This window comes from Eublepharis macularius, chromosome 1, assembly GCF_028583425.1.
Source record: "Eublepharis macularius isolate TG4126 chromosome 1, MPM_Emac_v1.0, whole genome shotgun sequence".
NCBI classification, from domain to species: Eukaryota; Metazoa; Chordata; class Lepidosauria; order Squamata; family Eublepharidae; genus Eublepharis; species Eublepharis macularius.
Genome location: NC_072790.1, coordinates 49119655 through 49133487, shown reverse-complemented (window position 1 = coordinate 49133487; position 13833 = coordinate 49119655). Strand labels below are relative to the sequence as shown.

General features: G+C 43.8%; 1 protein-coding gene across 1 annotated transcript in view; it reads right to left on the bottom strand.

Moving 5' to 3' along the window:
• Window positions 1-10363, bottom strand: part of ROCK2 (Rho associated coiled-coil containing protein kinase 2) — a 119296-nt gene extending 108933 nt beyond the window's left edge. Inside the window, exon 1 of the mRNA XM_054969922.1 lies at window positions 9480-10363. Within this exon, the coding sequence (XP_054825897.1) occupies window positions 9480-9635 (156 nt within the window). The 5' untranslated portion in view covers window positions 9636-10363. The remainder of the gene's footprint in view (window positions 1-9479) is intronic.
• Between the last annotated feature and the right edge of the window lie 3470 nt (window positions 10364-13833).

Below are 13833 nucleotides of genomic sequence, written 5' to 3'. Positions count from 1 at the left end.
CTTTGCCCACCTCCACCTTGGTGCATATGCTGGAAGACACGTATTGTTCCTCAGCTTACTGATCTATTCTTCAATCATATACTCTGTGTTACCCATTATTACCTAATTCTCATCCAGTTTTCGCTACTAATAGCAATTCCCTCAATTCATCAGATTTAATACATTCTTACCATTACAATCAAGGTAATGTACATTACTCTCTATTTTTCTTAGCTCTTCCAGCAACAACATATTCAATCCTCTCAGCTGCACTTATTTGAACCGTTTCTTTGAATTCTTTATCCCATAGTTACTCATTCATAGTTTCATCAGAATTTATTCCAAGCCCAAGAGTTCAACCAGTTTACTTTTGCCCTAATCATGAAGGGACCCAAACTACTTAAGAGGGAGAGATCTCATTCTCCACCCATAAACACTGCTATAGTATCATACCCAGCAAAGAGCTTCCTGAAGCTCTGACCAAAGCCCTATATACCTCTGCTATTAAACAGCTTCTTTGTAGTTGATCAAGTAACTGTGTCAGATTCTCCAAAAATCCTCAGCAGGAAGTACCTGGAAAATGTACAGAAATTAACCGAAAGAAATAATAGGCTCAATCTGTAGGCATTGGAAAGTAACTCTCTGCTTTGGTTCTTCTTCAGACTAATAGTAACCTACACAAGGCTGTTGTGAAGGCAAAACACAACGAAGACTCCAAAACACTTCAAGTTGAAGTACAATACAGCTAGGGAGCCGGAGCTGAGAGGAGTGGCTTACCCAGGCCACCTCCTGAACTCATGCAAGTAGTGAGATTTGAACCCCAGAGTGCTGATTGGCAGCCCAACCACTTAAACACTATGCTATAGTAGCCCTCTATCAATATGCTTTCATCCTTGTATTTAATGGACATCTTAGTATTTTCATTTAACTGTAATAGTTTTCACAGGACAATCTACCTAACATTCCATAAATCATAGACGTTCATATGTAACTAGTATCGGAGTGGAAAAAGGAGTGTCCTTTAAAATAATACCCTGATTATAAACATTGACGATGAAAGTAAGGTCCAGAAATGCTCATATGCTGGGCATGAGTTTGAGTTCCAAGTTAGCGATGGTGTTTTTTTTTTCATTTAGCACCATTTATTTATATACTTCACTTATAGTCAGTCTTTCTCACTGAGACTCAAGGCAAAACTTGATTCATCAAATAAAACCTTAAGTTTAACAGAAGGCATTGTGTGGAGGATCAGACCCAGCAGTTTCATTCTCATCACGACTGTACCCTGACATCTCTGGGGTTAAAATGTCAACTAGATTCTTCAATGCTACAGAAGATAAGCCTCTTAATAGTTGTGGGCAATTCTTAGAAGCCACATAATACATATAAATAAAGGATCCCCGTGGCACAGAGTGGTAAGCTGCAGTACTGCAGCCCAAGCTCTGCTCATGACCTGAGTTCGATCCTGGCAGAAGCTGGGTTCAGGTAGCCGGCTCAAGGTTGACTCAGTCTTCCATCCTTCCAAGGTCGGTAAAATGAGTACCCAGTTTCCTGGGGGTAAAGTGTAAATGACTGGGGAAGGCAATGGCAAACCACCCCGTAACAAAAGTGTGCCAAGAAAACGTCGTGATGTGACATCCCCCCATGGGTCGGTAATAACTTGGTGCTTGCACAGGGGACTTACCTTTACCTACATATAAATAAAGCATGTAGTTTACTTAGCTCAAACCTCATTAAAAAGAAACAATGGCACTTATTATAAGGATTTCTTCTACTCTGAGGAAGGATCTTAGCATGGGTGATTCGCACCAATAAATCCAGGATGCAGGTTTTTAGTTTCAAACTTTCTGTTCCTAGAGGTGGGGGTCGCCCTACTCTTCAGTTAAAGAGCTCTCCAAGCCATATAACAACTCCTAGAACTCAGAGATAACTATAAAAAGGCAAACATGCCAGGTAAATACTGCACAGCTCTGAACTAAACAGGTAGTAAACAAGAAGACAAGACGACCATTAGCAATGTAATGGAAAAATATATATAGAAAGAGAAACTCAGAGAGAGATAAACAGAGAAATATCTGGTCAGCCCAAATTGTCTCCTCTCTTAATTAGGGTAGGATACGATGCCCTCACTTTCTTAGAGCAGAAGGAACCCTCACAGTAAGTGCCAGTGTTTCTTTCTCACTCTGACTAGGGGCCGGGGGGGAGCATCTTGGCAGGAGATGTCCAAAAGCAGTTAATTCCATGTTGGTTAGGAATGGCTGATCTGCTTTGTTTGAACAACTAATATAGTACCCACCTGTCAAGGCTGCAATTAGACTATGCAGGGTATCTTAGTAATAGTATATGGAAAACACCCAGGTGGCAATTCTACCAGTTCCCTGAACTGAGGTATTGGTGACAAGGAACCACAGTGGTCGTACTACCCTACAACTGTAACCCTTGCAGTAGTGGAGTTGACTTGGATGGACAAGAATAACATACTGCTTGAGCTATTTGCTCAGCATCGGACTGGAGACCTTCTACCCATTTGGATAGGTGGAAGGATCTGAAGAGAAATCTGATTTCCTAAATGAAACTTTCTCTTGAGAAGAAGCCATAGTGTCATACCTGAGACCAACATGCACGAGTCCTCTGTTGGTTTGCTGGTTAATACAAAGGGGGAAGAAACAAAAACTACTCTTGAATTTACCCACCTGAGGAGGAAAGAGGGAGCGAGATTTATGCCACTGGCTTCCTCTAGAGATAGGCACGAATCAAGAAAATGCAACGAACCACAATTCGTGGTTCGTCAATTTTTACAAACCAAGAACCACGAAGTTCAACAAACTTGTCCCAGTTCGCGAACCAGTTCGTGGGGTAAATGCCCCTTTCTGTGCCGCTGCGAAGCAAAAAGCCAAGCAGCTGATCTGGGGATTTAAATGCCCCATTTCCCTGCCATTTCACAGCAGGCGAAGTGAATGGTGGAGTTGCCGGCTTAAGCCCGCCGCCACCGGGTACTCCATTCACAGCCAGCGAAGGGAACGGCAGGGCCATCGGCTTAAGCCTGCAGTCCCGCTGGCTTAAGCCCCGCTACTGCTGGGCGCTCCATTTGCCCGCCATGAGAGCGGCCAGAGGATCCCCTGGCTGCTTCTACAGCAGGCGAAGGGAACAGCAGAGCTTCCTGCTGAAGCCTGCAGCCCTGCCGTTGGAGCATGGAAAGCGCCCAGGGTTTAAATGCCCTTTTCTGTGCTGCTACACAGCGGCACGGAAGGAGCATTTAAACCCCGCCGGCTTTGATCAGTTGACTGGCGGGGAAGTCCCCGCCAAGCAGCTGATACAGGGGTTTAAATGCCCCTTTCCGTGCCGCTGCAAAGCGGCAGGGAAAGGGGCATTCCACCCCCACTCCCTTGGTTTAACACAAACCAAACAAACTGGCAGAGCAGTTTGTGGAAGTTCGTGAAAACGGGGCTTCCATGAACTGCAGGTTCGTGAACCATGAACCAGCCCGGTTCATGACAAACTTTAGTTCATTTTGCAGTTCATGCCCATCTGTACTCTAGAGGTTAATGGTGCTAGGTCAACCTGTAACAGTGTAGATTCCCCAGAGTCATCCAGCTACTTGCAGGTAGAGACAGTCACTGAGGCTCCTTCTTGTATGCACGTAGCTGTACCTCTGGGAGACACACAGTGTTAGCCTAAAATAGATGCTGATCTGGTACTACTACGTACTTCCTCACTGAGGGGATTTTCCTACCAAACTAACCTTATTCTTTCCTATTTAGGCCATGCTAACACTTGACCTTGGCTTCCTGCACCAACTCTTCCCCCGCCAATGATTTCTACTACGTATCCAGTGGCTGTGTTTGAGGGGAGAGGCTTAAGTACTTCTGGATCTCTGCAGCTGCACACACTTGTATGGGGCTCAACCGGCCCACAGGGGACCATTTCCTTCCTCCCTACTTAGGGAGGAAAAGGGTGTCCCCATCTTCTGCATCAAAGAGACTGTCCATAACTTCCTCAAAGTCTCTTTGTCCTTCAGTCCTTCCTTTGAGGGAAGATAGAATAGGAAAAAAATAATGTAGAAGAAGAGAGCCTAGCTCTGTAGATCCCACAGAAAATCTGCGCTCACTGGCAAGGCATTACCAACACGGGGGACAGAAAATTTGAAACCAAGACTGATTGATTGGTTGGAATCACCCCTGTTAAGATGTCCTCCCACGCAGAGTGTGAACGTTTACTGCTAAAGGGCTAAGCCAAAATAAACAGCCTATTCATTCCTACATAATATTAAAACTCAACACTACATTCTCATGGACAGATGCTACAAAATACAACTATGCACCAGGAAGCATGGAAGCTGCCCTGCTTCCACTATGGGTGCAGCTACAACCTCTACCACTATTGCTTCAGAGATCTTGTGAAACAACCACCAAAGCACTCTTTAAAGGTGAAGGAATGGCAGGGCTAGAGGGCTGGTAGAACTTTGTATGGCAACTAGCATAAGACCCTAGGAGTTTAGATCCTCCTGAACAGACACAAAGAAGTTTGGGGATAAGCAGCGTAAGGGACAAATATATGAAGCTTTAGCTTTTTGCCTCACATGTAGCTGCTGTAATACAACAGACACATGCACACAGCAACTACCCATAGGAATCCAGTGTAACAGGATCAAACTGCTTATGTAACACAGCCATTTATGTAGCATCTGGTATAAAAATCATTATTAAAAAGATAATAGATGTTAAGATTTTTTCCTTTATCATAAATTATTTGTTAGAAACTAGCCATTTGAACCTGAAAATACAAACTACAAATCTCCTTGTAAGTAGCAGCAAGTAAATTGCTCACAAGTGAGTAAAGTGTTCTGACCTCTAATCAAAGCATACAAGTAGCATTAAATGTGTAGTAATCATATATTATATATGTTCATGAAGCATCAATGAGCCACACAAATTAACCTTCTAGAAACTGATTGCAGTCAATCCTATATGGTTTTCTTAAGCAGTCTAATGGGACTTCCAAGTGCATACATTATTACAGCCATAGGCTCGCTTCTGCAAAAACAAATACAGCCACTTTTCCTGTTATTACAATTGTCTGGGTAAGCAAAAGCTCAATGTATTATTCACTAGACCAGTTATTTGGAATTTGGTTCTTCATAAGAGGAACAAAACAGACCATCTGTAAGGAAATAGAGTATCTGCATTAACCATATTAGAAAATACAGTTGCAAAGGACAAAGTTCTGAATTTTAGCGACTGAAAATATCTAATGACTAGTACAGCCAGAGCTCAAAACTGCCTTTTAACTGGCATTAAAGCGTAACATCTAATGGAAACTGATCCTTAGAGTTACTTCATATCTACTTTCCGGGAGTTTAAAATATTAGGCTTTGACTGCATGTATGAGAGCACAAGCACAGAGGTGTATGCTTAGTCATGTGTTACTCTGACACTATTATGAACTGTGGTAAAAGGGAAGTAATACGTGGAATTTATATATTTATATGGAAGATTAGAGAGAGTGCACAATCTTGCAATCCATTAATCATCTCTTAACGTTAGGTAAAGGCCAACATTATGTTAAATATGTTCAAATATTTCTTTCAAAATATGATGTATTTATTATATATGCCACAAATACTTGTTTTCAAACATTCTACAGCCATTTGAGTTAGGAGAGAAGCTATCTTAAGCAGACATTTTCACTATTACTACACAGCTATTAGCACTCAGTAAGGAAACATTCCAAAATCAGCAGTTCAGGACAGACCCAGAAAACTGACAACATCCACTATATTAAAGAGATTGCTATAGACAAACAGTACTTTACATCTCATGATATATGGCCTATCTTTAATATGTGCATTTCTACAAAGCTTTGTAGGGTTGGCTACTCAACTGATCATTCAATACTGAGAACTGCTATTATTTCACAGCAATCAAAAATAGTCAGAAACCCATTAATTCTCTTGGCTAGGTGGCAACCTACCCTTCTAATTACATCAGATGATTGTAAAGGTAGGAACAAGGGAGTGATCCAGCCACTCTGCTCAGCAAAACTAGAAGCCTTCCATCCAGTGTAAGTGGATCTTTGGAGGAAGATGACTTAGGCTAGGTGGAAGGCTTCAGACTTTGCTGAGCAGAGTGGCTGATATACATTCATTAGAACATCTGTGCCTGATCAGACCAAATGGCCCATCTGGTCCAGCAGACAAATATTTCACACAGTGGCCAATCAAATGGCACTGGAAGGTGCTCCAACGCCAGCATTGGTACTGCCTCTGAAAATAGGGTTCTATTTAGGCATCATGTTGAATAGCTATTGAAGTACCTATCTTCTATACAAGCTTCTCTTACACAGAGTTGAATTTAAAACTTTTCCCTCTTTTATAATAGCTACAGTGCTTTAATATTAAAATAAATTTTGCCACTGCATGGGTTATCATGGATAAAAAAACCACAAACCACAGGCTAGCAACTTGGGGCATGCCAGTTGGAAAGCAGGACAGAAATATGAATAGTTAATCTATAAACAGACTAAGAAATCTCTTGATAACATCCACATACATACCTGCATATTTCAAATAAACAAATGTGAACTTAAGTGTTTTAAAACAGCTCTACTTTATTACAAAGGTTTTTGGTCATTAATAAGTCTCTATTGCCAGTTTAATAAAAATTTAAATATATGTTCAATTATGTATTTCTGATCAGATGAAACATTTTACATCTTCAGGCTTTTTTAAGCACTACTCAACTCAGAACATCAATTCAAATATTTCACATGTTGCATTCCAATTATGCACACTTGTTTAAAATAAAGTTAATTAACATGCACTAATTCCCACACAATACATGTAAATCTAATACAGGACAAGTGGTAAACCAAGGTAATATTTGAAAATATTGCTTAAATTATTAGAATGGATATACAATCAAGATTTTAAAATGAACCAGCGGCTCCAACTTCCATATAACTATATCAACAAGTTACTGTGTAGTAATCATAGCTTTTGCTAAGCAACACAATGTACTAGCTTTCACTTCTCCCAACTGTCAACAGGTGTTCATGCATATTAAAACAACTGGTCTTCCTTCTCTATATAGTTATGAAACAGAATATATAATGATGCATGAATTGTAAGAGACCACTGTCAAAAATTCTATTCCAGATTTAATCTGACAGACATTTGAGATAGATGTTTCCTATTTTTATCCAAAGACATCAAATAAACAAAGCTTTACCTTGAATATTTCATGTGGACAATAATGAACCTATATCCTCTGCATGCCAGTATACAAATGCTAAACACTCAGTATATTTCAATGTATTTTGATTACTTATCTAATATTGCTTAAGACAACTAAATAGAAACAGCAGAAAAGAGCAAGAGTCCAGGAACACCTATAAGACTAACAAAATTTGCGAGTCACAGTTCACTTCTTCAGATATATCTGAGTTATGACTCATGAAAGCTCATACCCTACCTCAACTTTATTAGTCTTATAGGTGCTACTAGACTCTTGCTCTTTTCTACTGCTAGACAGACTAACATGGCTACCCATCTTGATCTACACAGAAACACTATTTGTCAATGGTTGTTGTCGGTTTTCCAGGCTGTATTGCCGTGGTCTTGGCATTGTAGTTCCTGACGTTTCGCCAGCAGCTGTGGCTGGCATCTTCAGAGGTGTAGCACCAAAAGACAGAGATCTCTCAGTGTCACCTGAGGTGCTACACCTCTGAAGATGCCAGCCACAGCTGCTGGCGAAATGTCAGGAACTACAATGCCAAGACCATGGCAATACAGCCCGGAAAACCCACAACAACCATCGTTCTCCGGCCGTGAAAGCCTTCGACAATACAACTATTTTTCAACTTACAAAAATGAATATAAAGCTAAATTTTCACTTTCTAAAATGACTTTCTTCAATATTGGGCTCATTTTTGTAACAGCGCAACAAAGTAACAACTGTGAAAGAGGGACGTCCTGAAAAATTCTAGCCCAGTGTTAAGCATTTATCTGATAATTTGTTGTTTAAATGTTGCATCCTCATTATTATTATCAGTTGTTCTTTTGGCCATAGGCCAAAGATTTCACTAGGTGGATATAAAGATCCTGAGGTGGACAAGGGAGACAAAGACTATTTATGCTAATATGAGCATAATTCAGTGTAAATATTCTGCAATACTTCTAGCAAGTGTCATAAACGTCATCATGCCGCTATGGGGTATCTGTAACAAGCATACCACTACACAAGGCATCCCTACACCCTCAAGCACAGACATAGACATACTGTTTAGTCAGTTCCTGTACTCTGGCCAAGCAGGACTGAGTCATTTTTTGAAAATGACTCCAGCTGCTGCTCCCCCCACCTCCCCAAATGCCTGCAGGGAGCAACTCTTGGAACAGAAACAAAAATCCCATTCCTCTTTCTTCCAAAGTAGGCATGAAATCTCTGGCATTCCAAAAGCTATTTTCCTACAGTGGCAGAAAGTTAATAGTGAAGAGAATTAGGAAAAAAAACTCATTTGTCTCTTTCTTCCTTAAAGTGTTTTTTTTATTCCCTCCCATGAGTCCTTAACTTTTTCTCTCTACATAGTGCCTACAGGCAGAAAGTCAACCTTAAGTTTCCCATTGACAGAAACCAAGTTCAGGAGGAAACCAAAGCTAAAAGATCGAAGATGACATCGAAGAAGGATGGACTAACATCTGATTACAAATAGACTGGCTTGGAAGTAATGTAATTGGATTCAGAGGAAATTCCAATATGAATGGGTTTGGAACCCTGACTCTGCAATCAGTGTTTCAATGGACTTAGACTGGAGCAACTGCATACAGCTGCACTGTAAGAATACTCAAAAGCAAGTGCTATTGGGATTTCTAATGGATTTCATCCCTCAGAAAATAAACTCAAAAACGATAGGTGGAAGTCTGTAACTTCCCCAGCCTGAACAAACACAAAACTCTTTCCATCATGGGAATTCTTTTCTCCTTCTCCTCCCCCTAAACTCTTTGCTCCCCCTTCCAAACTTTCTAGGGAAAAATATTTCAACAGGCCCAACTGAATACGACTGCCAGCACCCTCGGCACACTCTAGAGGAAAAGAGGGGAGCCTAAGTGCATCGTCCATCCAATCAAGTTACTCAATTTTTTTTAAAAAAGTCACTGTCAAGAATTTTTCGGGCGGGGGAACAGAACACAGGGTAGGAATTGTGTTTTAAACGCACAGACAGAAAAGAGAGTAACCCTTTATATGCAAACGGAAGGTCCGCCAGACCCATCATGTCGAGTACTGGTCCCCCCACCCCGGTCTTCCCAGCCGTAAGTGGGAGAGGGCTCTCCCCTCCTCACCAGCGCTTCCCTCCTCTTTCCGCAATCGCGCAAAACGCGGGAGTTCAACTCTTTCTCACGCCAATCCCCCCGAACCACCCTCCCCAAACGAGACCCCAATCCCCTCCCTGTTCAGCCTTTCATAAAGCCCCCCACCCAGACCCCCTGTTCGCCCTCCCCGACTCACCAGCAAACTTTCCACATTGACCGGAGAGCGGGGATCCCGGATCATGGACTCCAGCTTCCTTTGGCGCCCCGCGATGAGCCCTTCGCCGGGCTCCGGCGGCGGCGAAGCGGACATTTTCCCCTCCTGCTGAGGCGGAGGCGGCGGCTGATGGTTCATTCCCCCGCTGCCTACGGGGCTCTCTTCCTGAGCCGCTTCTTCCTCCTCTTATCCTTCTGGGGCGCCAAGGCGAGCCGGGCAATGGCTAGCTGGTAGGAGGAGAAGAGCAGCAAGCGCCGGGCAGCCTTCCGCCGCCGGTGCTCGCTTCGGGGCCTGCGGGGTTGCAGTTGCTGCTGCTGCTGCCCGGGGGGGAAAGAGCCGCCCGCCTTGGGGGAAGGGGTCGCCCAGTCCCGGCTCGGCCTGCCCCAGGAGGGACCCAGACGAGGGGCTCAAGCAGCGGCCGCCCTCCTCCCCTTCCGCCGATTGGGGCGAGCGCCGCTGCTTCAGCTCCACCCGCCCGGTTGTTGGCGCCCCCCCTTCTCAGGCATGAATAGCCCGGAGCGGGGGGGGGGAGAGCTGGAGTCGGTGCGAAGAGTCGGGTTCTCGCCGCTTTCTTCCTCGCCCCTCCGTCTCCTCGGCGGGAAAACAAGTCACGGCTGGTCTCCCACTCCCCGTGCTGTTCTCTCGGCCATTTTGCACCAGGTCAATACCCGGCGGGGGGAGAGACAAGAGAGGGAAGGAAGGCGGGCAGGCGAGAGCGGAGGAGCCCGGCTGGCTTCTTCCCTCCCTCTCTTCCTCCAGGAGGGCCTGGGACCGCCTCACTGGGCTCCCTCTCTCTGGGCCGTTCGTGTCACTCCCCTGGCAACTGGCGGGCCTTGTTCCGCGCTGCAGCCGGCTGAGGCAACCCGGTCTCCCCCCCCCCCCTCCCCCCGATAAACTATCGCTATCTCTGCTGCTATGGCCTCCGCTTTACCCACAAGCCTCTGCTGCTTCGGTCTGAGGCGGGCTGTGGACCGAAAGGAAGCGGCGCGAAGAGAGTTTTGTGTCTTTCTTTCACCGAGAGAAGGATACCGTTGTCGGTCACTGAGGCTAACTTTAGCCCCGTGGCTCTGGGAGTGACGGGATCATGTTGTGTGCTTTGCTGGCTGCAGTGACATGCTTTTTACTTCAGCAGCACCTTAAGGACCAACTAGAGACTTCCAGGGCAGGAGCTTTCGAGAGTCTGACTCTCGAAAGCTCCTGCCCTGGAAGTCTCTAGTTGGGTCTTTTTAAGGCGCTACTGGACCCGAATCTTGATCTTTTGCCTCAGTCAAACTCTCCAAAGAGGGTGGCTCGCTGGCGGGAATGCCCTGAAGAATGTCGCCCTCAGGCTAGGCGAAAGAGCAGGGCGCCTCCCTTTTCTCCCCGCGCCTCTTTTCTCATTTCACCAAAGCGAGGAACCCCCCTCCCCAAATTTTTAGGGCGACAGCAAGCGACTCTGTGCCCTTCAGCCCCGGAGGCGGTCCCTTGAACGAGGCTTGCCATATAAAGCTTTCAGGGGAGAAGAAGCAATGTGAAGATTTCTTTGGCTTTGCTTGAGTCAGCTTCTCAACGCGCTTTTGTTTTTTTTCTCTCAAACCATTCAGGAATGGAGGCGGAAGCCTCCGCAAATAGTTTTTTGCGTTTGAACAGCAGTACGCCCTGGAACAGCGTCGTTAACGCAGCAATGCTATGTAGAGTTAAACCCGCTTGGATTTAAAGTCAGCTCTACACAAAATAGCACCTTAAGGCTTGTCACGTGTCTTACAATGCATTCCGATGCAGAGCTCGCCGAGGGGGTCATTCTGCCTAGGATTTGCGCTGTCAATTACCCGCTCCGGAGTAATCCACAACATTGCAGTGAACGACCCCAGCATAAATCGTTTGGGGAACGCACCGCTCTCCCATCCTAAGGAAGCGATTACTCACACGCCCAAACTGAAACAAGCAATAACTATAGCGTGCTATCTACGACGCTGGCCATCCTCCCAGCTCGTCTTTTGGTAGCTGGCGACACGAGCCTCTGTATACTCGGAAGTAAGTCTCGCGTAGTGGAGCTGACTTCCGTGAAAACGTGCCTGAAGCAGCAGCCTTGAGACCAAATCGGTAGGGCTGCGATGCAAAGCCTGGTTTACAAACAGTGCTTACTTTCTAAAACGTGATGTGCAGCCATCTTCCCTACTTAGCCTTAAAAGATGTAGTTAAAAGTTAGCATTTCTGTTGATTATTTTTAGTGTGATTTTAAGAGTGCCTATTTTATGCTTGTGTTTTTAGTTACTTATATTGGTTTTTAATTGGCTATAAATCAGCTGGAGAGAGTAAGATAGAAATATGTAAATAAATCTAAACAAGGTATACAGAGCTTTTAAGTTTTCAAAACACTTCACAAATACATCTAATTAGAACAGCCTTGTAAAACTGCTCTAAACGTTGCTGATGAAGGGGCTGAGGATGAAAGGCTACCTATTTATTTTATGGAAAAGAATATTGAGCTGCCATCCTAAAACAGTTTCCAGGGAATAAGTCCCGTTGAATAAAATATGTCTTACTTCTGAGCAAAACTGCTTTGGATAGGTTCCCTGGAAACTCCCTGTCTTGCTGCTAGTATACTTCATTGGTGGAATGCAGGAGGCATGGAAAGCACTCTGTGTGTGCTCAGAGGCACTTTTATTACATCACAACCCCCAGGACTAAGCTCTGGCATTGAAAGTTCACATTCTGAGGAACCCAGGAACAAATTTAGCCTTCCATGTAGAACAAGATTAACAGATGTGTTTTTAAAGCCAACATTATATTAATTCAGAACCCTTAAAAGCATGTGGGAACCACAGGCTTTGTTTAGCAAAGGTCACTCAAGGAACATCCTGCTAAAATCTAAACTTCCCATAAACAGCAGAGAAGAGCAACTGATGATGGCTCCATACTGACTTGTATTGAGCCACATTAAGAAATCCTAAGGGTACTGAAGTTTGCTTAAGAGTAGGTGGGGATTTCCATTTCCTCCCTCCAACTGCAGACTTCTATTAACAACAACATTCAGTTTATATACTGCTCTTCTGGACAACTTAACACCCACTCAGAGTGGTTTCAAAGTATGTCATTATTATCCCCATACCCTGGGAGGCGTGTGGGGCTGGGAGAGCTCTGGGAGAGCTGTGACTGACCCAAGGTCACCCGGCTGGCTTCAAGTGGCAGAGTGGGGAATCAAATCTGGTTTGCCAGGTTAGAGCCCTGCCGCTCTTAACCACTATGCCAAACTGGTTCTCTATTATGCTGTTCCTGAGGGTCTCCTGATACTGGATTACATTTTCTTGTCTGGGTTACTGGATACAGGCCATAAAGTTGTAACATGGCCTTAGTACATTATCTAAGCAATCTCAAAAATGAATGATATTGCTGTTTAAACATTATATTCTTTTTAAATGTATTGTTTCATCTTTTTATTGCCCTTTTCTTATTTTATTTTGCAACAGTTTACATGGGCAGTCCTGTCTCTTAAAGATCACAGAAACCTTTAAAGTTGCACTGATTTCCCCACACATTTATTTATTTGGTATATTTTTATCCCACCCTTCCTGCAAGAAGCCCAGGCAGCATACATCATTACCCCCTCCTCCATTTCATGTTCAAAATAACTCTGTGAAGTGGGTTAGGCCAAAAGAGACTGACCAGCCCAAAGTCATCCAATGACGATTTGAACCTCAGACAGCTTGAATCTTACCTAACTCTCTAACTGCTACACTGCGCTGGCTCTCATATAGGCAGAAATGTTTACCCTGGAATCCTAAGCATGCTTTTCCCCAGATACAATCACTGAACTCACTTAAATTAACTGCCAAGTAGCAGTGGTTAGAATTAGTTGCTCCTAAAAGGGCTGTTTTTTAAAGATACAATCTGGTCACAATCTGAAAAGTTGCTACATAAAAATGATACTTGTTGCCCAATAATCTGTTTCATTTGCCTTCAAGCTATATCTATTTGCTGGACTTGATAGAACAAGTTTTACCATTCCAAGAAATGCAGAACCAAAATTGAAGTGGCAAAGTAAGCAGAATTCTCCATTCGGAATTATCAATAGTATCATCCCTTGAATTCCAGTTGCATAATCTTGCTGTTCATAGGAGACCAAAAGGGCAAAATACTGCCGGCTGCAAAAGCAGATCTGACTAATGTTCTAAATCTTAAAATACCCATGCAAATTTAAAAGCAAACTTTGTATTAATCATGCCTCATAAAGACTTTTAATGCCTAAATCAGGAGTTTCTTCTCAGACGTTCCCACGCACACATCTCTTACCTGCCTTTTCCAAGTGATACAGGGTTCTCACTAGGACTAATGAGATAAAATGTAGTCCTATACA